A 25,240-nucleotide genomic window follows, 5' to 3' on the forward strand; every position below is an offset into this window, starting at 1 on the left:
GGAGGGGGGGGTAGGGAGAGAGAGAGAGAGAGGCTGAAGTAACCGGCGCCCGTTTCCTCGCGAGCCCTTTCCGTTTAAGCTGCTCTGCCGTGTTTCCGTGGCTTTTGCGGGGGGGAGCAGCTGGAAGCAGCCGAGCTTGAAGGCAAGTGAGGGAGGAAGGAGGAGAAGAAGAAGGGTGTGGTGGGTGGCTGCTGTGGGCGGGGGGCGGGGGCGAAGAGATGAGCGCCGTGTCCCCCCCCCCCAAAAAAAAAAACCCTCTCCCCTCAGACAGGACCGACGCGGAGCCCTCAGCGTCTCCCTCGCCGAAGCCCTTCTCGTTCCGCCGCCGCCGCCGCCTCTCCCGTTACTCCGCTTCTTCCTCCTCGCCCGCGGCGCCAGGCCGGTGTTCTTGGCCTCCTCCTCCTGCTGCGGCCCCGGAGCTTCAGCCGGGGCCTAGGCCACGTATGAGGGAAAGGCGCGTCCCCCCCCCCCCCAGTTCGCTCTTTCCCGGAAGAGACCGTTTCCTATCCTCTGCAGCCTGCCCGGCAGGCTGTGGCTCAACAGGTGTTGCTTTATTTTTATTTATTTTTTAAATGTCACGGCGCGAAGGTATAGGACGATGCGGGAAGATTAAACCTTCGCCTGTTAGGTAACAAATCCGCTTGGGAGGCCTGTCGGGAAGGGGATCCTGGTGCGCACTCAGGGTTCCTGCTCTTTATCTCTTGGAGGGTGGGGCAAAGGGCAGGTGTAAAGCTGATGTGTTTGTGCCCAGGAGGAAGTACTTGTGCTCAGCGGAGAAGTACAAAGCTGCTCATGGAAAAACGCCTTTTTTGGTTTTCTTCTCTTTCTCACTTTATTTAGCCTTTAAAAAACCCCAAAATCTTTAGGTTCCTTGGTGCTCACACCCTTGACTTCCAAAAGTGAAGTTGCTGCTGCTTTGTTTTTGCTCAGGGGTTGTATTCTGGCCATGCACTCTTCTTTCTGCCCTGCTTCCCAGAATCCATGACTCCCAGCCATTTGAATGAGTTATAGATGAAAGGTTTGGGGGCTATGTTCACACAAAGGTAGTTTTCTTCGTTGTGAAATAGAACTTGTAGTTCAGTACTGTCTGGGATTAAAAACTTGAATAGTTATGTCTTCTTATGAACGCCAAAATAGTTATGTCTTCTTATGAACGCCAAAATTCAGCACCCGCCAAAATTCAGCACCCGCTTGCCTCTCGCCTTCCATTCTAAGTCATTGTTGTGGTTTCCCCTGTGGCACCTTCTCGGCTTGGCACCCAGCGCAGGTGAACCAATCACACTCCCTTAAATCCGCCTCTGACCACACCAGTTAGATGCAAGCTGGTGCTAACTGTGAAAGAAATGCTTCCAAAAAAATTTACTTGCATAGTTGAACTTACTGGAAGCCTTCCCTGCACGTTTAATTTTCTGTTTACCACTAGTGTATTTGTGGGTTCTTGGCAGGTTAGAAAGGCATCATGTAAAACCACACTGTTAAACATACTAATTTGCAGTGAACTTTGCTTAACTTCCTCAGTCCTAGGAAGCACAGCGATTAATGATAACTACTTCCGCTTGTTGAAAATTCTCTCCATTTTCTCTATTGTGATTGACACAATGTCATTCATTATGAAGTGAAAGAATTTGTTTAATATTAGATTAATATTCAAGTTGATAATGTCCCCTTACACATAAAGTAAAGGTCTTTGACAATACCTGATTTTTATTGTATTATGTTTTTTAAAAAAGTTCAGTTTATATTTTCTGAATTGATTGAAGAAGAGAGAGAAAGGGGCAGTGGGTTTAAAGAGGTCTAGAATGGTAAGACCATATGGTCAGAGTCTTCAACAGCAGCAGCAAAGAGTAAGAGCTGAATATGGTGTGAAACAGTGTGGGGCTTTCTGGCAGCCTGCATATCTGAAAAGAAAGGGGACTAGTGTTGTTCCTTGAGACTCAAATATTTAACAGTTATATGTTTTTTTAAGTTTCTGAAGTGCTTCAAGTGCATAGTGCAATATCTGCTAATTCTATTGTGCCAATATTAACTTCTTTTTTAGCGGGTGAGTTTATATACTTAAAATGGCATTTAAAAGTTGTTAAAGGTTTAAAAAGTTTTAAGTGCTGCCTTTTGGCTATGATAATGTAGCAAGAAGTACATCAGTGTAATGTAATCCATGTGATTCAGTTTCACTATCTTACGTTCAGTGTGTTCTTGTATGCTAGGTAATGTAGCCATGTGATGGAAATACTTTTAATTAGATACAGTATAAATAAAACATTCTAAATTGGTTATAGTGTTGAAATGATGATTCCTGCAGTGGACAGGTCCATTGCTTTTAGTGGGTCTACTCTTGAGTATAGCTAAGGTTGGAATCCTAACCTCCCATGCCTGAATGTAAGTCGCATTGAATCCAGTGAACTTGCTTCAAAAAAGACATGACTAGGATTGTAGCCTTAGTTGGATAGTGCCTTTAGATGCTCTAGGTCTCTTGAGTTTAGTTGTAAATAGGCACTGAAGGCATCAGCAGTCAGTCTTCCTGTTCCCCTCTATAACCTTCCTACAGAGTGTTTGCTCAGCGTTTAGTTTTGGTCGGGAAATAGGAAAACTTAGGTTTAGGGGAGGGTTTTTAATCAGGAAAAGTAGGAGCATACATATAGTAAATAAGAAAGTATAGTATGCAGCATAGTCTTCTGCAGCTCTCAAAAGATTATTCTTGTTTATGGATCTAATCAGGGATGCGGGTGGCGCTGTGGGTAAAAGCCTCAGCGCCTAGGACTTGCCGATAGAAAGGTCGGCGGTTCGAATCCCCGCGGCGGGGTGCGCTCCCGCTGCTCGGTCCCAGCGCCTGCCAACCTAGCAGTTCGAAAGCACCTCCGGGTGCAAGTAGATAAATAGGGACTGCTTACCAGCAGGAAGGTAAACGGCGTTTCCGTGTGTGGCTCTGGCTCTGGCCAGAGCAGCGATGTCACGCTGGCCACGTGACCCGGAAGTGTCTCCGGACAGCGCTGGCCCCCGGCCTCTTGAGTGAGATGGGCGCACAACCCCAGAGTCTGTCAAGACTGGCCCGTACGGGCAGGGGTACCTTTACCTTTACCTTTATGGATCTAATCGTTCTGGAACAGGAGCTTTATAACACTAGTCAGGGCTTGTGTGAGGAGGATTGTAAATAGCCACATAAAGGAAAACTTCTTTCTTTCTTTCTTTCTTTCTTTCTTTCTTTCTTTCTTTCTTTTCCACCTTCCTGTAACTCTTGTGCTGTATAATGCTAAAAGATTTGGATGGACTGTCATCAACAAACCTGATCAATTTGCTGTGTATCAGAGTGGTAGAGATGAAGACTATGTATTTTTAAGGAGATGACCTAATTCATATCTCGCAGACTTAAACATGAATTGAAACATAATTTTGCAGTACAGTTCCTGGTTCAAAATGTACCAGCACGTGTTTAAAAATGTGTTTTAGGATAGAAAGTTTAGGAATATGTACATTGAGATAAAATTAATACTTAAATATAAATATTTGTATGGACTTCTTTTTAAAATCAGATTAATGTGGAGATAGGACCGACCATACTTAAGAGTAAATGCATGTAAAATTGACCCAGGTCACAAGTGGACTGATCTATCCATCACTAAAAAGCGGGGGTGGGGGGAGGTTTCTGAAGAGGGAAAGAAAAATAGTACTAGTTCAGCTCCTCCTTCACCTGAAACCTCCCTGTATAGTTTGAAGAAGAGCTTTATTTTAACCTCATGACAATCTTCTCTTTGACCTTAATCCCCCTAATTAATCCCAATTATAGAGCGTTGAGAGCTGTTACAAGCTCACCCAGGACAATTTCCCTTTTTTTCTAATAACACTCAACATTCTGTATCTCTACTGCCTTCAGTATTCTATAGGTCCTGGAAATTAAGGATTAGGTTTTTCTGGGGGCTTCCCCCCTTACAACTAAATACATTTCTGCAAACCTAAAAAAGTCCCTTGTTATGAAGAAAGTACTGTCCAGTTTTTAGATTTCCCTGTTTCGGTTCCAAACTGATAGTCATGAGGCTATGCAGGTTTGATTGGCGTGTGACCGCTGACGTGTATGCAGATTTTGGCCCCGGAAAGGGAGCAGGGGCAGGGTTAGGGTTAAATGTGCATAAGTTATAAATTACCTGTATCTAAAATATTGTTGTGGATATCTAATACTGAAAAAGCTTATCAGGTGCTGGTATACAGCATTGTGACCTTGAGTTTCTTGTGTTAGTCTCAGCATTTTGATCTATAGGTAGAACTAATAGTAATTCGGTTTTAGATTGCTTGGGAACATTTGTATTTTTTAATTAGTAGTTCTAGTTTAGCTGAGGGAGCCCTTAACTATTCTCTTGTTGTTCTGTCCCTTGTGTTATGAAAGAGAGTAAAAGTAATTTACATTTCATGATAACGTTTGCTAGTTAATGAAAAGTGTACTAACTTGGATACATATAGTTGGAAAGGTTTGTAAATAGCTTGAAGGAACTTCCTTAAAGCCCATAATTTAGTTACTTAGAAGAACTCAATGCATGCTCAACTTATTTCACTTTCAGGTATGTCAGAAAACAGCAAGAATCCTGAAACTGTTGATGAACTTTACCAGGCTCCAGAAGAACTCCAGTCTGACTCTGAGGTGATTGGGTGATACAAGTGGTTGTAGTGATTTATAATCAACCAATCCAATAACAGGCTCAGACTGGGGGGAAATTGAACCAATCTCTGTTTTAATTGTTCTTGATTATAACAGAATATTATTTGTCAAATTCAAAACATGATTAACTGAAAACAATTTAATTTTTACATTTGATTTTGTATTGCCCCATTAAACAGCAAAGTATTCTGTCAGAGCATAGGAACAATGAGGATTTTATAGATAACCTGGCAAGTGTTTTTGTTGTCCCTCAGCCTCATTTTTTCCCCCACAGGTTTTTGGGTGGTTGGTGCTTTTTCAGGAAAGATACACATGACAGACCTCTGTGACAGATTCTTGTGTGTTTATAGAGAAATAATTAATATTAAGATAGAATCACAGATGCTAGATGGTTTGATAAGTCTTTCACCACTATGCCCTGGTACGTAAAATCTCATAATACCTCCCTCTCCCACACCTCCCACTTATGCCCACTGCTGTTCTTTGGCAAGATCTAGCTGAAAAGCATGCAGTCGGCCAGGTAGAAGATAGGGGATATAGCATACCCATCTCGGATGTTTGCACCCTCATAATATGGATCTTTGGCTACCAGTTATTTTGAGACTGAAAGTGTTGCCTAGTCTTATCCCGAATTTGAGAGACTATTAAAGTTTCAGCTTTTGTTGACATTCAGAAAACATCTGAAGGCAGCCCTGTTCAGGGAAGTTTTTAATATGTGACATTTTAGTGTATTTTTCATCTCTGTTGGAAGCCGCCCAGAGTGGCTGGGGAAACCCAGCCAGATGGGCGGGGTACAAATAATAAATTATTATTATTATTATTATGTTGTAAGGGCACAGCTTCCCCTTTGTGGGTAAGGAGCTTATTTGGTGCTTGAGTAACTTCTTGCAAAGTGTCCTATTAAGATGTGAACACAATAAAATGGCCAAATCCTGCTCTTAAGTCGGTCCTTGAACAGCTACAACTGGTGCAGAATGCTCCAGGCCACTTTCAGGTGATTATATCCAGTTGTTGCTGCATCAGTTGTGCTAGTTGTATCTTAGGATAAGGGCAGAGCCTTGTTGGTTGTGTCCCTGGTACTATGGCAAGCTCTGCATAGTGCAGTCCACCAGAGCTTACACCTGCAACTTTTAGAACAGTTGTGGGAAGTTCTGTTTTTCTGTAAGGGGCAATACTCCTAGTTGGTGCTGATCTCTTGGCAGCTGCATGTCAGTAGTGGGCAGGGACATTCTCTTTCTGGAATGACTCGATCAAGAGAAACACAAACATGAGGGGAAGGTGGCTGTGCCCACCAGAGTGTAATGAATTGCTTTTTAACTTGTAAACTGCTTCACATGATGGTTGACTGGGAATGTTGGAGGAAGAATCTGTACATTGTAAAGAACGCTGTGAGTAGTGGCTACGCGGTGTTGGGAGTACAGGCTTGGCTTTGTTTTATGCCGAAATGCAGCTTGTCCCCATAGGAAGGAAGTGTAGTCATCCATTTAGGTGGGGAAAATGGACATCACCAGGGCAGTGGCAAAGCATGTCTCTGGTGAGTGCCCAAGGTAAGAAGGGAGAGAAGTCTGCTTGGCTGAATGTGGAGCACAAAAATCTTCCGTGCTGCTTCCGTGCCGTCGGGTCCATCAAAGCAGGATATTATGCATGGTCAGCCAGTGAGCTTCATGACTGAGTGGGGATTCGAATCCTGTTCTCCTTGGTCCTAAAGCGGCTTGCTAACTACTGCACTACATAAGTGTGTTTGGGATTGAAGCCAGTTCCATTGGACTCAGTGGGGCTTACTTCTGAATAGACATGTACTGGCTGCAAATGAAGGATGATGATGATGATGATGATGATAATTTTGTATACTGCCCCATACCTGCATGTCTCAGGGCAGTTCACAGGATAAAATCACAATATAAAAACACAAGAAAGCCCCCTTTCCACCCAGTAAAGTGAGATGTGGTAGGAAGGGTAGGACACTCATTCCTTCTTCCAGAAGTTCACTCAGCTTCCATGCTCACTGCTGAGGAAGATAAACCTTTTCCTCTCCAGCCACCTCAGAAACTACCAAAGCAGGGGCAGAGCAATCTGTCTTCCTTAAGCTCACCTGGCATCCCTCACAGACAGCACATGTGTTGCAGACCAGATTAAAAGTATGTGGAGGGGGATGAGGAGACTGCAGGCTACATAGGAATGTGCCATGGGAAGTTTTTATATTGAATCAGACTTCAGTACAGTTTGGTGGTGTCTCCCTTTGGCTTTGAGAAAGCAGGGAACACAACCCTAAATAAGCAAGACTTGTGATATAAAAGTATTTAAAATAATCATAGCTGGTTAAATTTTGACCTGACTTATGTGATTTTGGGCATTTTGTGTTTAGGCTTCTTAAATTTTAGAACATGGTGCTATTGTGCTGAATTGTATAGCTGTAGGCTCAAAGGCTACTCAGATGTCAAAGCGATAAACAACTACCTGACATTCAGATGACATCTTAAGGGAAGTTTTTAACGTGTGATATTTTACTGTATTTTTGGTTTTTATGGAAGCCGCCCAGAGTGGCTGGGGAGGCCCAGCCAGATGGGCGGGGTATAAATAATAAATTATTATTATTATTATTATTATTATTATTATTATTATTATTACTCCAGAGTCGTATAATGCATTGTAGATTTTATAGTGTGTACTAAAGTTTTATGAAGTGTCTTTTAATTTGTATTGAGAAACTTTTTATTGGTTTTTTATTTTTTGTTTTTGCATAGAGCAATGCTTTTGATTACATCATAGAAAAAGTATTACACCTACGGAAAGTGATGCAATAATACCTTATTTCATAGCATGAACATAGGATTGCATGTTGGGAGGTGGATTTTATTCAGGAGACATACATGATCAAAGAGAGAAGTGCATAACTGATAGCCTTCTTTCTGCAATCTGTCTACTGGCAGAAAACAGAAAAGATTTGTTTATTTATTGCATTTATATCCCAACTTTTCTGTGGGCAGGATTCCTGCATTGCAGGGGGTTGGACTGGATGATCCTTGGGATCCCTTCCAACTCTACAATTCTGTGATTCTCTAAGGAGCTCAAGGTGGCGTACATGGTTTTCCCTTCTCTCTGTTTTATCCTTACAACAATCCTGTGAATTAGATTAGGCTGAGAGACTATTACTTACCCAAGGTCACGCAGAAAGCTTCATAGCCAACTGGGGATATGAAACCGACCGCAGTAGGTAAGGATTTTGTTAACATATATTATGAAATCATGGTTCAGCATCAAGTGAACAGACTAGTAGAAGCCACAGATAGGAGTGCCTTGGGAACTATTAAGCAGCATACATCAAACCATAGTTTGATTAAAACTATGGTTTAATGTGACGTGCAAACCATGCCATTACTTTAAGAACTGAATGCTACATTTGATTGATGTGACCTGATCTGTGGCAAGGCAGGTCTGCTTGAATGACTGTTACAATATGTCATAAATTGTAATTTATAGTTTACCCTTACCAGGCTTAATTAATACAGCTAGTGTCTTAGCACTCTGCATGATGTACTCTGTGGTGACTTGATTGGTTCTGGCTTTTGCCACATTGTCATATGAACTCTTCGTTAGGTCCTTCCACAATCCAATAAAACCCAGAAGATGTAGAGATACTCTAGCCCATGGGGCATATGCTGTTTTGCAAAGATGAGCTAAAGTTACGGATACTAGCTATGTAGTGTTTTCATATTACCGTATTTTTCGCTCCATAAGACACACTTCTTTCCTCCTAAAAAGTAAAGGGAAATGTGTGTGCATCTTACAGAGCAAATGGCGCTGTGCAGAGAGGGAGAGCTGCACAGCGCCCCTTCAGCGAAGCGGGAGGAGGAACAGAAGGGGCTCTGTTCCTCCTCCCGCTTCGCAGGAGAGCTGCTGCGCAGAGAGGGAGAGGGTTGTTTATTAAATAGTACAACATTTGATTCAGAATATTTTTTTTCTTGTTTTCCTCCTCTAAAAACTTTGGTCAGGTTTGTCTTATAGAGCGAAAAATACGGTAGCTTACATGTGTGCATTAGTCTTTTGATTTGCTTTCAATACCTTATAAAAACAGATGCCATAGTTACATGAGTTTTGACTAATAAAATTGCAGGTGTTGTGTGAAAGAGGAAACAGTTTGCCCGTAAACTACTTATTCCGCTGTTTACAGTATCAAAATTGTACATCTGTTGAGATTAAATATATAACCTATTATAATACTCCAGTGTTAATGTGGGAACACCATGGGAGGTAAGTGAACAGCCATTGGTTGGCCTTAGTCTTATGTACACTTCTATAGAGAAACTGGGGAAACTAGAGTTTTACCTGGCACTGTGACAATCAGGTGCTTGATCAGATGCACTCATCAGCCTTACGGGCATTAATATTTGAGGCTGCACAACAAGAGGCAGATGACTCACATGCGGTGCAGTTCTCTTAAGTCTGTGAGCATCTTTTGATAGCTGAAAAGGGTTGCCATGTACCAAAGTAAATATAAATATTATGCTGTTTGGTAATGTTAAGTGTCAGGAATATCTAACGTCCTGTGACTAGGAGGCAGAAGTTACTATGTGGGCCATCAATTGTTTTTATGTGTGTCTAGCACTGGGGTGGGAGCAGACTGACCTGAACAAAGGGTACTTGATCTACTACTTGCTTTTTGTTTAGGAGACTGAATAATTTAACAAGCTATGTTTCATAGGATCATTGTGTTGGGATCTGCAAATATCCTCTTTGTGGTTCAGTGAAATGTGGTAGTTTAGCAAAATAGCTAAACATTTAATATTAATATCATTTTATAACACTCAACATATTTCTCTTCAAACTATAGGAGTGTTCAATGGCTGAAGAATCTCCAAAAAATTCAGCAGCAGAGATTTCTGTGACAAGTAATGGAGAACTTGAAGATACACATGAGCACAGCTATAACAGGGTATGAGGCATAACTAAGCAGTTTAACAATATGTATAATAGCAATGGTTTTTAGTGTTTGAGTTTAATATATTTTATCAGCTAGTGGCTTAATATTTTTCATGGGGAATGTTACTTTTTGAATGATGAATTTGCACATATTTAGATCAGCTCAAAATGGGGTTTTTCTATTGTTAGTTTCTTTTTTAAACTATTTTTGCTTTAAAAATAATTTTTGCTTTAAAAAACAGAATTTGTGGTACTGTAAGTTGCCTGGTGGCATTTTGCATTGGGCAACACATATATTAATAAATGATGATGATTATGATAAAAGTATAGTGTAAATTAAATCCCTGAGCATTTTACTAATAATCAAATTAGATTAATCTAGGCAATACTTTCACCATATAATTTGCTTGCTCCAGGCATTAATCTAATGTTCTCCTGCTTGGAGAAGGCTTGCCAGCCTTTTCTCTAGAGATGAATATAGGTTTTATCCTTTCAAATCACAAGATATGTTGCAAATAACTCCATAAAAGTAATAAAACATAGAAGAGTAAGATGCTGTAATGTTTTAATTTCTTGCAGTTAAAGTTATTTGTAGATTTCATTTAATATTTTTTAGTGTATAATTTGTTCTGATTGTTGGGAATAAGGAAAGTCCAATATCCAGGTGAATAAATCAGAGAATCTGAGAACATATTCGACTGCTAGACTATTCAGGTTATTCCCTCCTTGTTGACTCCAACTTTAGTTGTATTTTGAAACATTAGCTTTCTGGGACTTGAAATATACTTCATTTCTATCAAGTTGTGGGGATCAGGAATTTTGCTTGGGTAGGTAGGGCTTGTTAATACAGGCAGAATGAGAATGTGTGCCTGCAAGTACATGAGGCACAAAGCTTCCCAACCTCAAGCCACAAAGGGATAGGGAGGAGAGCAAGAGCCACATGCTTCAGCCACCACCCACCCACCCACAAACACCTCCCTTCTAGCCCCAGACTCACGGGACCAGCATGTTTTGCAAGCAAAGTAGGAATGTGCTGCCATCTCCCTCCAGCACCCGTTGATTATGATTGCTATTTGAAATAGCATTCCATTGATACTAACTGATGGGATCATGATGCTGTGTCAGTTTGAACTTGAGGATTCTGTCTTAACTGCTTTGTGAATCAGACAATTAATGTAGCTGCAGTGATTTGAGAGAACAGGAGGAAAAGAATATCTAAGTATTGCTTTCTTTGCTGAGAGTGATAGGGGAGGTGTGGGAGCAAGTGGGGGTGGGGTGCCTGCAAATGGCAGGATAGCAGAGTGTTGCGGCAGTCCTAGATGTCTGCTCAGAAGTAAGCCCCCATTGACTTCAGTGGGACTCCCATGTAAGTGAGTATGGAGTTGCAGCCTGAATTCTGAAGGTTTGTTATTGATGGGAATGATGAAAAAAGGTTTGTCTAGGTGGCTATGGAGAGGCTGGTCAAAGTAATAAGTGATGAAAATCAGTGCTGAGGGTGTAGAAATCTTTTGCATATGTCTCCTTGTTTTGCATGCTTTCTTTGAAGTTAATTATTTTTAACTTTCTTAGAATGTTTTCTGTGTTACTCCTTTTTGCAAAGAGCACCTTTTTCTGGCTGCAGGAGACCTACAAATATGGTGTGTGTTGGTTATTAGGGCTTATCTTCTGGATATGTAAAAGTATCATGCTCCCATTAAAATTATCCATAAGCAGGCTAGCAACTTTTGTTGGCTTATTTACAAGGCTGACATTGTTAAGTGAAATATTCTTGCCAAATACGGATTGCTATTATAAAAATAAACACTGCATGAATAAAACAAAATTGTAACATACTTTTGTGTCCACTAGGGGCTGCTCTGGTATAGGCTATGTGGTTTGAGGGATAACCTCTTTCATACTTGAAAAAATCTTATGTTTTATACCTGGCTGGTTGGCTGTGCCCATAAAATGTTTGTAGAATCATCTGCTGCCTCTGTAAAAGTAGGAGAGAATTTTCAACAACTATTGAGGGAGATCAGATCTATTAATTTTCAGAGGCAAAGGAACGTACCAATATGAGAGGATGTGGCAGGGCGTTTTCCAGTTTATTTAAAGATTTTATAAAGCCTTGCTGCCACTTCATGTCAGTGGAGCTGCAATTTGCAGCCTAGCAGTGTTGCAATATGCTGCTACAGAATGGATCTATGGAAAAAATGGGGGCAGCCCTTCTCATTGTGTCATTCTGTGTAGGACAGGGGTCAGCAGACTTTTTCAGCAGGTGGCCGGTCCACTATCCCTCAGACCTTGTGGAGGGCCAGACTATATTTTTTTTGGAGGGGAGAACGAATTCCTATGCCCCACAAATAACCCAGAGATGCGTTTTAAATAAAAGCACACATTCTACTCATGTAAAAGCACGCTGATTCCTGGACCATCCGAAGACGATTGGGCCATATCCGCCCCCCCCCCCCGGGCCTTAGTTTGCCTACCCATGGTGTGGGATGTTACAATGCTGCTGCTGCCGCCGCGGCTGCTGTTACTTAAAACGGCACCAAGGCTTTTGATTGAAGGAAATCATTATTGCCTGTCTGTCAGAAGGATTTCCTAAACACAACTCCATGTTGCTCCCAAGTCCCTTGCATAGCGAAAGTAGTAGAAATTAATTGCTGCAAACTTGTATTAAAAGATCAGCTCTGTTCAGAGCTGATGAGATTAAGCTATTTAATTATTTAGACAGTGCATTGGAAAACAATAGCTTACCATTAGAAAGTTTTTCCTGATGTTTTAGCCAGAATCCTCTTATCACTTTGTTAAACTGGAAGCTACAAAAGGCTTTCAAAATCTGTTCTTGAGTAATGCTGAATAGATGACGTTATCACATTAATTGCTGGAGTTCAAATGGAAGAAAGTCTATGCACCCTTGAGTTCATTACTAGTAGCCCATTCAATGGAGTGGCTGGCTGGCAGGTCCCTCTTAACTACTCTTTAGGACAGGAAACCCAGCAGACTAAATTATTACACACAAGTAAAGTTACTGCCCTGTGCTGTATAAATAATGTCAGGAAATTATCTTTGTCATTTGAATGCTTGCATCACTCATCTTTGCTCATTTTGGAGCACTTGACATATTAGCACTTCTAGGTGTGCCCCACAGAGGAGGAGAAATATTGCAGGGGGGAAGTTGGAAGGGGGTTTCATATGCCTGGTGTGTAGGGCAGACTTTCCAATAACTAATTCTGCACTGTGACCTATATACAGTGGTGCCTCGCAAGACGAAAATAATCCGTTCCGCGATTCTCTTCGTCTAGCGGTTTTTTCGTCTTGCGAAGCAAGCCCATTGACGGCTTAGCGGCTTAGCGCTATTAGCGGCTTTTAGCGGCTTATCAGCTTAGCGGATAAGCAGATAAGTGGCTTAGCGGCTTAGAAAAAGGGGGGGGAGGGAAAAAAAGTCGGAAAAACTCGCAAGACATTTCGTCTTGCGAAGCAAGCCCATAGGGAAATTCGTTTTGCGAAGCGCCTCCAAAACGGAAAACCCTTTCATCTAGCGGGTTTTTCGTCTTGCGAGGCATTCGTCTTGCGGGGCACCACTGTATTGGGTTTTGCCCCCTTTTCAGAATTGGTTTTGGTCTAGGTTACTCGTTTAGTCACTCAAGGCTTCACAGCTGCCAAAAATGCAAGTTTCTGCAGATTTTCTGACATGGGACTTTAGCTCCTAAACTCATTTTCTAAAGTTGTCAGAGTTGTAGGGCAGCACACTCCAGCATCTGACATTGGCATGGGGTCCAAGGGCCCACTGGGAGACTCCTTACCTCCTCAGAAGTCGACTTGGATCCATCAGCCCCCAAAGGAGCAACTATATGAATCTTACTTCCCCTTCATCAGCCCCAGCCCCAGTTCTTCCCTCCATATTTGTAAAAGCGTCGTTTAGAGTATAGGATGTTAATCATTGTTTTATTGATTTCTAGAGAGTCAATTTCCCTTCTTTTTTGTTCTATGAGTTTAAGGAGGTTTTTTGCTCCTGTTTGTAGTGTGATGAGAGGGTCGTAATTTATTTTTCTAATTTACCAATTTTGGAGGTTTGTTTTTTAAGGGATGCTCTCTCCTTTATCCAGGCTCCTCTGGTGACCACTTTCATTGTGTCCCAGAGGAGGGGGTTATTATGTCACCCACATAATTGTCCTTAAAGAAGCTTTGGAGAGTTTTCAAGAGACACTCTCTAGCCAGTTGGTTTGTGATTAGGACGGGGCTGAAGGACCGTGACGGGGTTGCTTGTGTTTCCTCTCCTATTTTGAGAGTAACTTCTACTGGGGTGTGGTCTGTGATTTTAATGTTACCAATGTTTGTTGTTTCTATCACGGGGATCAGGCCTTGTATGAGCTGAATTCTGCCCAGTCTGGACATTGTGCCATGGCATTCAAACTGGAATGTGTGGCTGGTGTCTCCTAGGTTCTTTTCTCCCGGGATGTCATAAAGGCCTCTGTTTCTTTGAATTTTCAGTAGTTTGTAAGAGTCTCTAATTGTTTGAGGTTTCCCACTGAGGAAGGTTGCCCATGGGGTTGTAGGATGGATGTCTTTTAGGGAGGTGCCTCTCATATTTAGGTTGAGGTCATCTCCTAGGATTGCTTCTCCTTTGGAGAAGGAGAGGAATTTGCTTAGTGTCTTTTGGATGAACTCTAGTTGTTTTGTGTTTCGGGCATTTGTCAGCTTAGTTTCCCATCTAGTACTTCTTTAGCAAAAATGAATCTGCCTTTTAGCACTGTTGTGGCTTTAAAATTTAGGTCTCTACTGAGTACTATGACTACCCCGTGGACCTTACCTGAGCCAGGGGCCACCCATTGTTGACTGAAGCAGGGTTTACTCAGGAGTTTGCTTCCTGTATTTGTATTTCCTGTAGAAAGGCAATGTGTGATTTCATTGTGCTTACATACGAGGTGATGTGTTTTCTTTTGATAGGATTTCCCAGTTCCCTCAAGTTTAGTACAATTGCTTTTAAGCTAGGCATTTTGTATGTCTGTTATATGTGATGTTTTCCTGCCAACCCGTCTGGGTTGTCCTGTGTGTATCTCCCCTTACATTGTCTATCAAACCTAGAGTGTTGTGCCGACATACAGTGTGGGAGAAGGGGAGTTAGAGTTAGAGATGGGCTGAATAGTGTGTGGGGGGGTATGTTATAGAGGGTAGCCTATATGTAGTTATATAGGTGTTTGTTTGGGGTAGCTTGGACCATAAAGCTACAGGCAGCTGAGAATAGGCATCATTCAGTTTTATGTTTCTTTGTGGATTTTGGTCATTGTCAACTCTGCATTTCAAAGAGTTGCCAGTGAATTACCGTACATTAAAGTGGCAAAAGGTTGGTGAGAGAGTTGTCTATAAAGCAGGTGCCCTATTCCAACCAGGCCTTGAAAAAGTTACAGAAACTAGATATGTTTTTTAAAACCTTTTAAAGCATCAAGCTAAAAATTGAGATATGGGTAGGCTTTTGGCATGGTTTTTTGTGCCTATTATGGTCATTAACATTGTGGTTTTGAAACTAATGCTGACAACCTTTCTCAATAAAGGCAGGATCTCTTGATTAGAGATTAAAGCCTTAATCCCTGGTGTTTGTTCATTGCTATAAGACTTTGGCACTTAGTTGAAAACAAGAAAATGTTTCAGAACTGCCAGAAGTTGGGTGTGGTAAGGGGATGAGAGTGAATCTAGGGAGGAATATTGTACAGAGGTCCCACAGAGTAGCATACTTCTATAGAGCATCAGCAGAATGGGCAAGTAACAGAATGATTCAGGAAACCGAGATTTGTACCTGGGAATAAAGTTGAGAAAGCCACTGAAAAGCAAATCTGGTTCATATCTTTGTCAAATCTTGTTGAGGATATTTAAGGGGATTTACCAGGGCTGAGGGGAACACCATAAGTCAACTCTCTCTCTCTCTCTCTCTCTCTCTCTCTTTCTCTCTCCCTTTAAAAAAACTAACAAACCCCAAACCACATATAGTTTTCTTGTAGAAATAAGCATCCATACCAAAGGAAATCAGTGCCTAATCTGCCAGTCAGGACAGTGATTGCTAGTCAACTGAAATGTAAGTTGTATTTCTGGCAAAAAAAAGGGAAATAGAAAAATCCTACTTAGTTGATCAGCCTATGCAATGCTGGGAAATGTAGCAGGGTGCTAACTGCTTCTCTTAACTCTGCCATACTGGTGGGTGGCAGAATGCTACCTTTGCAACTTTCCATATTTCTGTAAGTTAGCATGTAAGTTTCTGACTTTTAATATGAAAGCAGAATACATGCAGTGAGAAGCCTGGACTCACAGACTTCTATGACTTCAGCCCTGGTGTGGACAAATTAGGATGCAGCTGTGGGATTCATTTATACAGTCAAATTTCGGTTCTTGGATGGCTCAGTTTTCAAATGTTTCAGCTCCCGAATGCCAAAAACCCAGACATAAATGCTCTGGTTTTCAGACATTTTTCGGAACCTGAACGTCTGACGCGGCTTCCGCTTGAGTGCAAGAAGCTCTTGCAACCAATTGGAAGCCACTCCTCAGTTGTCAAATGTTTCGGAAGTCGAACGGTCTTCCAGAACAGATTGTGTTCAACAACTGAGGTTTGACCATATCCTCATTTTACTGTGGTGTAGTATTTCTTGAACTACTCAGCCATTATTAGTCATTATGTTGAGAAAATCTTAGCTACACTAACATACCGCAGACATGCCAATGCTATTGCTACCAGAGGTAATGGCAAACCCAGGGCTAGAGATGCTTGTCTCCTTTAATTTTCTGTATTATTATTATTATTAGCTTTTCACCATGAGGTCCCAGGATTCGTCAGCACAGTATAAAATACAACATTGAAAACAGTTTAAAACAAATTGCAATCACAACTAGAGTGGTTTCTTGTTTCACCATAATTGTTTATATAGAGGTTTGTAAATCCACTTGAAACCATTTCCTATTTTGATTAACCAACAAGTCATGAACCATAGTTTATCAGTTCAGATATTTCACAAATCCAAAGTTAAATTTAGTTAATAGCTTGTCTAAATTGAACCTTATGTCTTAGTCAAATGTAATGCTGCCCATTGTTTGACATTATGTGCATGAACCTAGAACTCTGCACTCCCTCCTTCCCCTGACACATGGCAAGTCCCTACCTCTGGTACATGTTTGTCTTGGGGTTTGTCCTAGCCTACAAACCAAGCTTGAACCTAGTCTACAGGCAAGTGCAAATTACAGTTTACTTGTATGTATAAAATTGCAAGTGATAGTTTGCTGCAAATAAGAATTGAAGAGGAAAGCAGAAGCATGTAAGTCTGAAGCTTCTAAGGGCTTGTTCTGGCAACATCTAACTATAGCCTGCCATAATATCTAAATGTAAACTACTGAAAAACTTCAAAAAAAATTTTTAGGTAAAATAGTTCCAAATTTGGGGAATGGAGGGAGTTGGGTTTTTTTAACCATTTCTGATACCTTCTGAATTTGATGCAAATCTGACGTTTGTGTTCATTTTGGAATTGCTCAGTCAGCCCTTGCTTCCAGGTCCTCTTTCTCAAACCTTCCCATAACTGTGGGTCAGTTGCATGGAGAACTGCCAACAGTTGATACCTTAGGCTTAGGACCTGGGCATACCAGCAATTCCCTTTGTTGTCACTGAGCAGCATAGGAAATGTAACTTGCTGTGTGAAAACTCAAAGTCTGGGGCATCTGCTGTCCCCTCCTTAACCAGGTTAAATTAGGGGGAAGAAGCAGTGGGATCCAAATTCTTGTCTAAGCCTTAATTCATGCTGTATCAGACCCAGGTTGATTCTGAATGGAGCCCTGGGGACTTGTGTGGCACTAGTTGTGCTTTGTACCACACATTTTCCTAACATGCTGTTAGGGCTTGCTCAGTTTATTGATGAGGACAATGATAATAGAAAGCTTTTTGCTAGAAACTGTTACGTTTTATTATCATCTCATAACTATTTTCACCAAATTTGGCTTGTTGAGTAAACTGTTGCAAGAAGTGGCTTCTATATGTAAGGTATCCAAAACTTAAGAGATATTCTCTAAGGCAGAAATTATAAAACTCTGTCCTAAATGTCCTAAACACATTTATTTAGAATGCGGTTGCATTGAACTTGATGGAACTCATCTCATTCTTAAGCCTTCCAAATGGCAGAGGGATACTTGAAGTCAAAACAAAATCCTTTAGGAAAGAAATTGGATATAAGTACTATATTGACCCAATCAAGGTGCATTCTAGACCACAAGTTATATTGCCCTCCCCATGTTCCTAGTAGAAACCACTTTGTCCTTGTAAACCATTGGTATATAGCAGGCACATCCAACTCCCAAGAGACTGCGAACTACTACCAGTAGAGCCAAAGTTGTTGACCTTTTTTAGGGGGGGACGAAGCCAAACTTGTTGAGCTTCTTTTAGGGAGGAATAACAAAGCATGCTAGCTTTATTATTTTTTTTGGGGGGGGGGAGACAGCTCACCTATAACAACGGTGTTTTCTAACTCATTGGCGAAATACCCATTTGACACAACAAAGGAAAAGAGCAGTGGGGGGCGGGAACTTTCACTGCATTGCTTATCACTACTGCTGATCTATAGGGATCCCACGGTGCACCACAATCTACCACAGTCATCCAGGGATCGATCTACTGGTTGGACATCCCTGGCATATAGCACCTGGTTCACAAATGTAAGTGAAATGTATGATGCAGACTGCAAAGCTGTACTGTGTTAAGTCATCATAATAGAATCTCATGACACCATAAAGTAGATTCTAGGCTGTCAAATGCCTTGTTATAGAGGAGCTTGATAGGTTGTTATAATGCCTACAAGTTCCTTTATCTGGGATCTTTACATGGATTTCCCTTTTTATTCAAACATTTCTAAGGACTTGAAGCACTCAATACCAGCTGGACTTGGTCTGTCTGAAACCCAAATTACATCGCATGGCTTCGACAGTACCAAAGAGGGAATCATTGAAGCTGGACCATTTCAAGGTAAGTTATTACTCATGAACTAAGAATATTTACAACAAATATATTAATGACAGAAAAGGGATTCTATGTAGTATTCATTATTACTCATTTGTATGTAAAAAAAAAAAAAGCACTTCAGCCAAAGAATGTGTCTATTCGCAATTCATTCAGTGAATTTGTACATGAAAAAACTCTGCTGAGTTCTAAAGGCTAGTTCATAGTGGTGGTGGTGAGATAACTAAATGGTCAGTATACACAAAAGGGCTTGCCCTGTGGAGCAGCCCCCATAATGGAGCTGCCTCTGTTTCAAAGCAGCCCTAACTTGAAATATTGATGTACAAGTTTCAGTCTAGTTTCTCCAGTATTTTGTGTACATGTAATGTGTTGATCGAATAAGGATGGATTTTCATGGTGTATGTCCCGTTTTCAGGTCCCTCGTCATTACCCATGTCACCTGTTGTATCTCCTAGCAGCGCAGCTGCTAGCAGACTGGCTGAACAAGGGAGTGATTTAATTATTCCGAAAGGTATTCAGAGGTTTAAGCAGATAACACTCTTGCTGATACAATACTAACTCCCAAGTTAGCAGATAATTCGTTATGATTCCTTTACTTGCTATTGCTAAGCATAACAGCTGCTTTTTCATGGTTCTGTCACTTGGCAAAGTAACCAGTGCATTTTTCTTTCTGAATACTATCTTTATTTACTATTAAACATGATCAAACAAATATTATCATCAGGAGAATGATTTGAGGAATGACCTTGCTACTGCAGTTTTCTCTTGTAGTTGTAGTAGTGTTCCATTAGTTCTCCATTATAACAGGAATATATAATTTCCAAGGCTATACCATGGACTGCCTGGCTTTGATCAAGTTAGTCTAGTGTTGGTACTTCATTCTGAAAGGGTAGAGTATTTCCCAGGTCTATTGTATAAGGCAGTCTCCCCCATCCAGGTGCCATCCAGATGTTTTGGACAACTCCCATCATTCTTGGACATTGGCCATGCTAACTGGGGCTGATGGCAGTTTAGCCCCAAACCCATTAGAACATCAGTTTGGGGAAGGCTTTTGTGTGTAGGGTATTCTGCAGACATTATTTGAGGTACGATGAAGTTGAGAGTATGTGTCAGTGATCAGCACTGAAATTTCTAAATGTACCTGAGGCCTTCATGTTTTAGCCTTTTAAAAATTAAATTCATGCATGGTTGGAATTGTGAACATATTTTAAAGGTTATAGAAAGCATTTGCTATCCAGTAATTGTATGAGCCACTTAGAATGAATTAATAATACTTTGGTTTACAGCAATTTAAAATCTGCTTGCTTGTGGCTCTGCTGGATCATTTGTAGAAATCAAATGAATTGATACCTTCCTAAAGTTGCTATTGGTTGTTAATGTTTAGGTCATAGCCCAAACATGTTCCTACTGGATTGTTAGCTTTCACATAGCAAACATCTCAGGTTGCAGCTTTTAGAATTGCAGGAGCTGGTGTGCTTCTTCTCAACATGCTCTATCCTGTATACTAAAATAACATCATCTGTGGGAGTCAACACCATCCTGACAGTTCATCTTTGTACTAGCAAGCTGCAATGCCACACATTTTTTTTTAGTTAGCTATGAGTATTGCTATGAAGGAACATATCATAAAACTGGTATAGGTGAGGCATATGTTGCAATTTGGAATGTTTTCCAACAATTCTGTGCTTGTTTCTGGTGGGTGTTTGTAAAAAGAGCAGACTTTATTCACTCCCTATCTGCAGTTCAATACCACTAAATGTAGAGTGCTGATGGTAACATTTTAAAATTCACAGCCTTGCTTGCAATTCTTTTACTAACTTCTACTTATGGCTGGGTTCCACTGCTCTCTTGATTTTGAAGGTCATGGTAAAAAATCATTTCAAAATTATTGAGATGCCTAACTGAATCATTGCATGAATTTGGGATAATAATTCTGATTTGGAATATGGTGCGCTGAAAAAGCCCTCTGGTTGACAAAACTGTAATGTGGCTGCTTTCTCTCCTCTACCTTGCAGTGTATTTGTAGTCATCACTAGAGTCACTTTAGAAGCACTGTGTGATTCTTCACACATGTCTTCTGAGCATCAAAACATCTGAAAGGGGTGATGCATCACATGCAAACACATGGTAGGCACATACTAGGTTTACCACAGCTCACGTGGTGGACATACTGGAAAGACATCTGCTTTAAAAAATTTGAAGCCTTCTTGAGTAATGGGGTGCTATAGAAGTAAGATGGGGTTGGAAGGAAGATTGCCTCTTCCCTTGACAACAGTGAGCAGCACTCAAGCATGCTGTACAGGTATTTAACTGTCAGAGCTATTTATTTATCTATTTGTATATTAGTTATAGGGAAGTTAATTCTCTCTGCATATCTTTTTAAAAGTGAGATGGCAGAGTTACTATGTCATGTAGATGTCCTCTTGTGACTTGATCTTGTTCCTCTCAACTCTGAAACAAGTCCCATAGAGTTCAGCAGACTGGCTTCCAATTAAATGTGTGTAGGCTTGTAACCATAACTGCTATGCAGATATTTAAAAGAACCAGTCTTCATAAGTTTTACTGCAACATATGCCTTTAGTGAAAATAAAAGATTCTGCATATTTTCCACATGCTGAGAGAATTGTTAATTCATCAGTGTACTTGGACATCAGTTCATACTGTGAACAATGCAACAGCTGGCAAATTCAGTAATTAATTGATTCTGCTTTGTAGCATTTTCTAATATCCTGTTCATAAAAGTATTTTAAAGCTTCTTAATTAAGATCTCCAAATTACTGGCTATTGTAACTTAAATCCAAATACCCAAGCAATCTTGTTCTTTAAGGTTCACCATAATATTAACACAGAGATTAGTGTGCTATTCACTTCAGAATGAAGCGGGAAATGCTTTACTTTGTAGCCTTCTGTTTAAGTGGCACACTTCAGCATGCCTATTTACATCTGGTTTCTAAACAGGCAATCTAAGAATGCAGCAGAAAAGTGGACCAGTTGTGCTAGCAGAGGAGGCGAAGAACCCAGCCATGGAAAAGCTGGAGCTTGTAAGAAGATGGAGCCTAAATACTTACAAGGTTTGTATTTCATAGTTGCAGTTTAGATCCCACAGATGCAAGCCAAGCATTCTCTCTTGGCCTGTTGGCTAAGAGGAAGCACTGTTTCCAATACTTCACATGTAAAAGGATTTGGCGTTTTACCAGAACTAGAAGTCTTAAGAGACTGACGTGCATTTTGAAAATTTAATCTCCTTCTGCTACAGTGACCCCTTGGGATGAAGAGAGGCTTTTGGAACAGTGACATGTAATAAGGAACCTAATTTGTTTTTCTAAAATTTACTTCTTCAAGATTATTTTGAGTACTGTGTGAACTTCTTAATAAAGTGGGCTATTAAGTAATTGCTTTGAAGTTATTTGAATTGGTCATCTCCTAATAGAACTGCTGAAATTGGAAAGAAATGCAACACGTGTGTAAGATTTAAACACAATAAGATCTCGAATTTCATTGTTATGTGTGCTGCTCATTATGTAGTCAGTAGATTTTAGATTGCAAAAGAAGGGGCAGTGTGTGTTTTAATGGTGCTGTTTTGTGCTTAGGGTGTATAATTTATTATGTCATTTTGCAGCAGCTTCCCAGTGAAATTAATATTCACACCTTTAATCTGGAATATGCATTTGTTTACTAGGACAAGACTCTGCCCCACCTATGAAGACTGCTTATACTGCCACAACTATATATGTACTTAAAATAGAAAACAAACTATATTTTTGCTTCTGAGTTATGTTTTTTCTTACTAGCATAATTATACTAAAGGCAGCGGGAAGTATTCTTCCAAACCTGGGAAGGATATTTTATTTATTTACACCATTTGTCTACCACTTAATATACAAAAATATATCTTAGCAGTGTACAGTAAACTAAAACAGCCGCAACAAACGTTACAAAAATACCAGGGAAACCATTCATATAGCTTACTAATAAATAAAGACTGCTATAAATTCCTTCTTCTGACACATTTCTTCCCTGAGCACCTCTCAGTCGCCTGGCTCTCACCCATGGCCCAAACAAGCTCACTCATTACTCCAAAAAATCTCACATCAAAGAAGATCCGTAGAACCTGGCGACATCACCATAGTTTCCGACTTTAGGCACCAAGGATACGCTAGGATGCCAAACTTTTTCAGCTTAGGAAAATGTAGTATAAGTAACCATTAATGGATTTCTTCCTCAAATAGCTAGTTCAAAGACACATTACATCTTTCCCATATGTATGTGCACCTCACATGGAGAAACTTAATGTGCCTGTTTATACCTATTCATAGATGAGCTCATTTATAAATGAGTGACAAAATGTGTCCATGGGCTGACTGTTACCTTGCCCTCAGCTTTGTGCATCTACTTCTGCATGTTGATATAGCATGTTAAGGCTGATCTGCATGCATTATTTCAACAAAGTTCAGGCTCACATGCTTAGATTCCCTCCCTCATTTTCTGATTCACAGCAGTTACAGTATATAAATGCCACTTTCAACATGGGAGTGGCTAACTGGCTATATCCGTGATCCATGACTTCCACATTGTTTTTTTCCATTTACATGTATACCTATTGCAAGTTAGAATTTCTTTCAGTGTGGAATCAGGAAATTGTATTGTGTGTGAAGTGGTCCATATGGAACTTGGTAATTTTAAGCAGGGTAGTGAATTGGCTCCCTGCTCCCAGAGTCTATTATGTGCATCCCAAATCATTCTGTGCTTTCATGTTTGATCTTTTTTGTTGATGGAAAATTTTAAGAATTATGATTGTTTCAAAACTTGCCCCTGCATTTGCTCTTGATCATGCTTTCTGTTTATCTGTTCACCATTTGGCTGCCTCATCAGTTGCTGAGGACAGTATTCCTCATTAAAGTTCCTGCAACTTTAAAAAAATGCAGTGGTTTCTTTCTTCACATTTCATTGTGGCCCTGTGCTTGGTTTACTATTAGAATATTGGTAAGTTTCTTTGTCTGTTACAGCATTCTTACTTAAGCCCACACAGAAGATTGACTAATACTAAAATCTGCTCTCTCTTTTTCAGGATGAATTGAAATCTTTTTAATGAGCTTTTTCAGTCTCGAATGGCAACATAGCAGCAGTAACCCAAAATGACACTTTTACCCTTTAATCTGAAAAATACACTTGTTCTTTTTTCGCATACAGAACCAGTATGAATTGTACTAGCTTGCTCTAATTGGCTTTTCACAGAGTTAAGTGAGTGGAATACATACTACAGGGATCACAGATCTACTTTTTAGAGTTCTAGATCAACATTTGAATCACTAGTGTGGTGCACTTAGTATTTTAATACAATTTTTGGAGTCCTAAACAGGCTACAAATTGTGAAGAAAGCTTTTTAGGTGTATTTTATTTATTTAGCAAAATATTTATACTGCCTGATTGTAAGAAAATGGTAATTTTATACTTTGTTTTGCAAACTTTGCAGTGTACTCGCCAGATTATCTCTGAGAAGCTGGGTCGAGGCTCACGAACAGTAGATCTGGAATTGGAAGCTCAAATAGAAATACTGAGGGATAACAAAAAGAAGTACGAGAATGTCCTGAAATTGGCACAAACATTGTCCACACAGCTTTTCCAGATGGTGAATACCCAAAGACAGCTGGGAGATACATTTGCAGACTTGAGTTTGAAATCATTAGAACTCCATGTAAGCATTTAATTGCAATAGAAAAATAGGAAAGTTAAGGAAAGTTGGAAATGCCTCCATTTGTTTAATCTATTTTTTAGTACAATTGCCTGATAACAGATAGCATAATTTAAAAAAAGAGAACAGCATGAATTGTTGCCTTGCATGTTAATCACTAGCTTTCTAGCTCAGTGGGGTGGGGGAGTCTTTTTGACTTATCAGGATTGGCTTCATGGGCCCTGCCCACCTGTCAGATCACCTGATGTTACAGCTATTTCAGTTGACACCATCTCCCTGCCTAGAGAAAAGAAAGGGGATGGACAACTGAAATTGCAGCTAAAATGGAGCAAAAGTATCCCTGACCAGGAAGGGAGTTCACATTGAAATCCCCAGCAGGGTTCAACTCCTCATGCATCCGGATTTCTGCAGGGTTCAAATATGCAAGCTAGTTCCTGGGGTGGGGGTGGGGGGGAACCTAGCTCATGCACTTGAGCCCCACAGGATTAAACTTGCCAGACAAGAGCCTATGTGCAGATATTTTGGTCCTGCATTCCCTAGGGGTTGGCTGTGTAAGCAGCTGATCCAACCATGTCTCCACCTGCCCCACACCTAACATCACATGACACCAGTTGTGAGGCATGTGGGAATGGTTTTGGGAAATGGCTTCACAAGCCAAGTGGGCAGGCCTGGCAGACCAAATCTGGCACATAGGCCGGAGGTTCCCCATGCCTACTCTAGCTAATCTCTGCACATTTGTTTCAAATTTTGCAATAAGCTAATTTAGGGCAGAAGCTGTACCTATTTGTGCGTAATGTTAAGCCATGGTTTCTTATACAAACCGTGAGTTATTCCACAGATGATCAAACAACAGTTTCTCCAAAACTTGCTTTGTGTTCCGGCTGGTTTTGCCTTGTGCCTTTGTAGTTTGGTGAGCATTTGGGATGCAGTAGCCCAACTAGCCAAGAATGCTTGAGTGTTTGTGCATAACACTAAGCCATAGTTAAAACAAATCAAGTTCATAAGCTAAAAATAA

The 25,240-nt window shown here is 40.6% G+C and overlaps 1 protein-coding gene and 1 long non-coding RNA gene across 3 annotated transcripts in view; one reads left to right on the forward strand and one right to left on the reverse strand.

Annotated features, from left to right (window-relative positions):
• Window positions 1-25,240, forward strand: part of ARFIP1 (ARF interacting protein 1) — a 34,450-nt gene continuing 9,210 nt past the window's right edge. The window contains exons 1-7 of one of the 2 annotated variants that reach the window (XM_079990473.1): window positions 1-142; window positions 4,548-4,627; window positions 9,477-9,578; window positions 18,431-18,539; window positions 18,949-19,044; window positions 21,492-21,604; window positions 24,007-24,228. In XM_079990473.1, coding sequence (XP_079846599.1) covers window positions 4,550-4,627; window positions 9,477-9,578; window positions 18,431-18,539; window positions 18,949-19,044; window positions 21,492-21,604; window positions 24,007-24,228 — 720 coding nt within the window. In that variant the 5' untranslated portion in view covers window positions 1-142; window positions 4,548-4,549. The remainder of the gene's footprint in view (window positions 143-4,547; window positions 4,628-9,476; window positions 9,579-18,430; window positions 18,540-18,948; window positions 19,045-21,491; window positions 21,605-24,006; window positions 24,229-25,240) is intronic. The other variant, XM_079990474.1, reaches the window with a different exon arrangement.
• On the reverse strand, window positions 17,618-18,424 carry LOC307224042. Its single transcript, XR_013842390.1, has 2 exons — window positions 18,024-18,424; window positions 17,618-17,729 (listed from the first exon to the last, which is right to left on the reverse strand). It is a non-coding gene; the product is annotated as an uncharacterized lncRNA (long non-coding RNA).

This window comes from Podarcis cretensis (genome assembly GCF_951804945.1).
Source record: "Podarcis cretensis genome assembly, chromosome: 9".
Classification (NCBI taxonomy): Eukaryota; Metazoa; Chordata; class Lepidosauria; order Squamata; family Lacertidae; genus Podarcis; species Podarcis cretensis.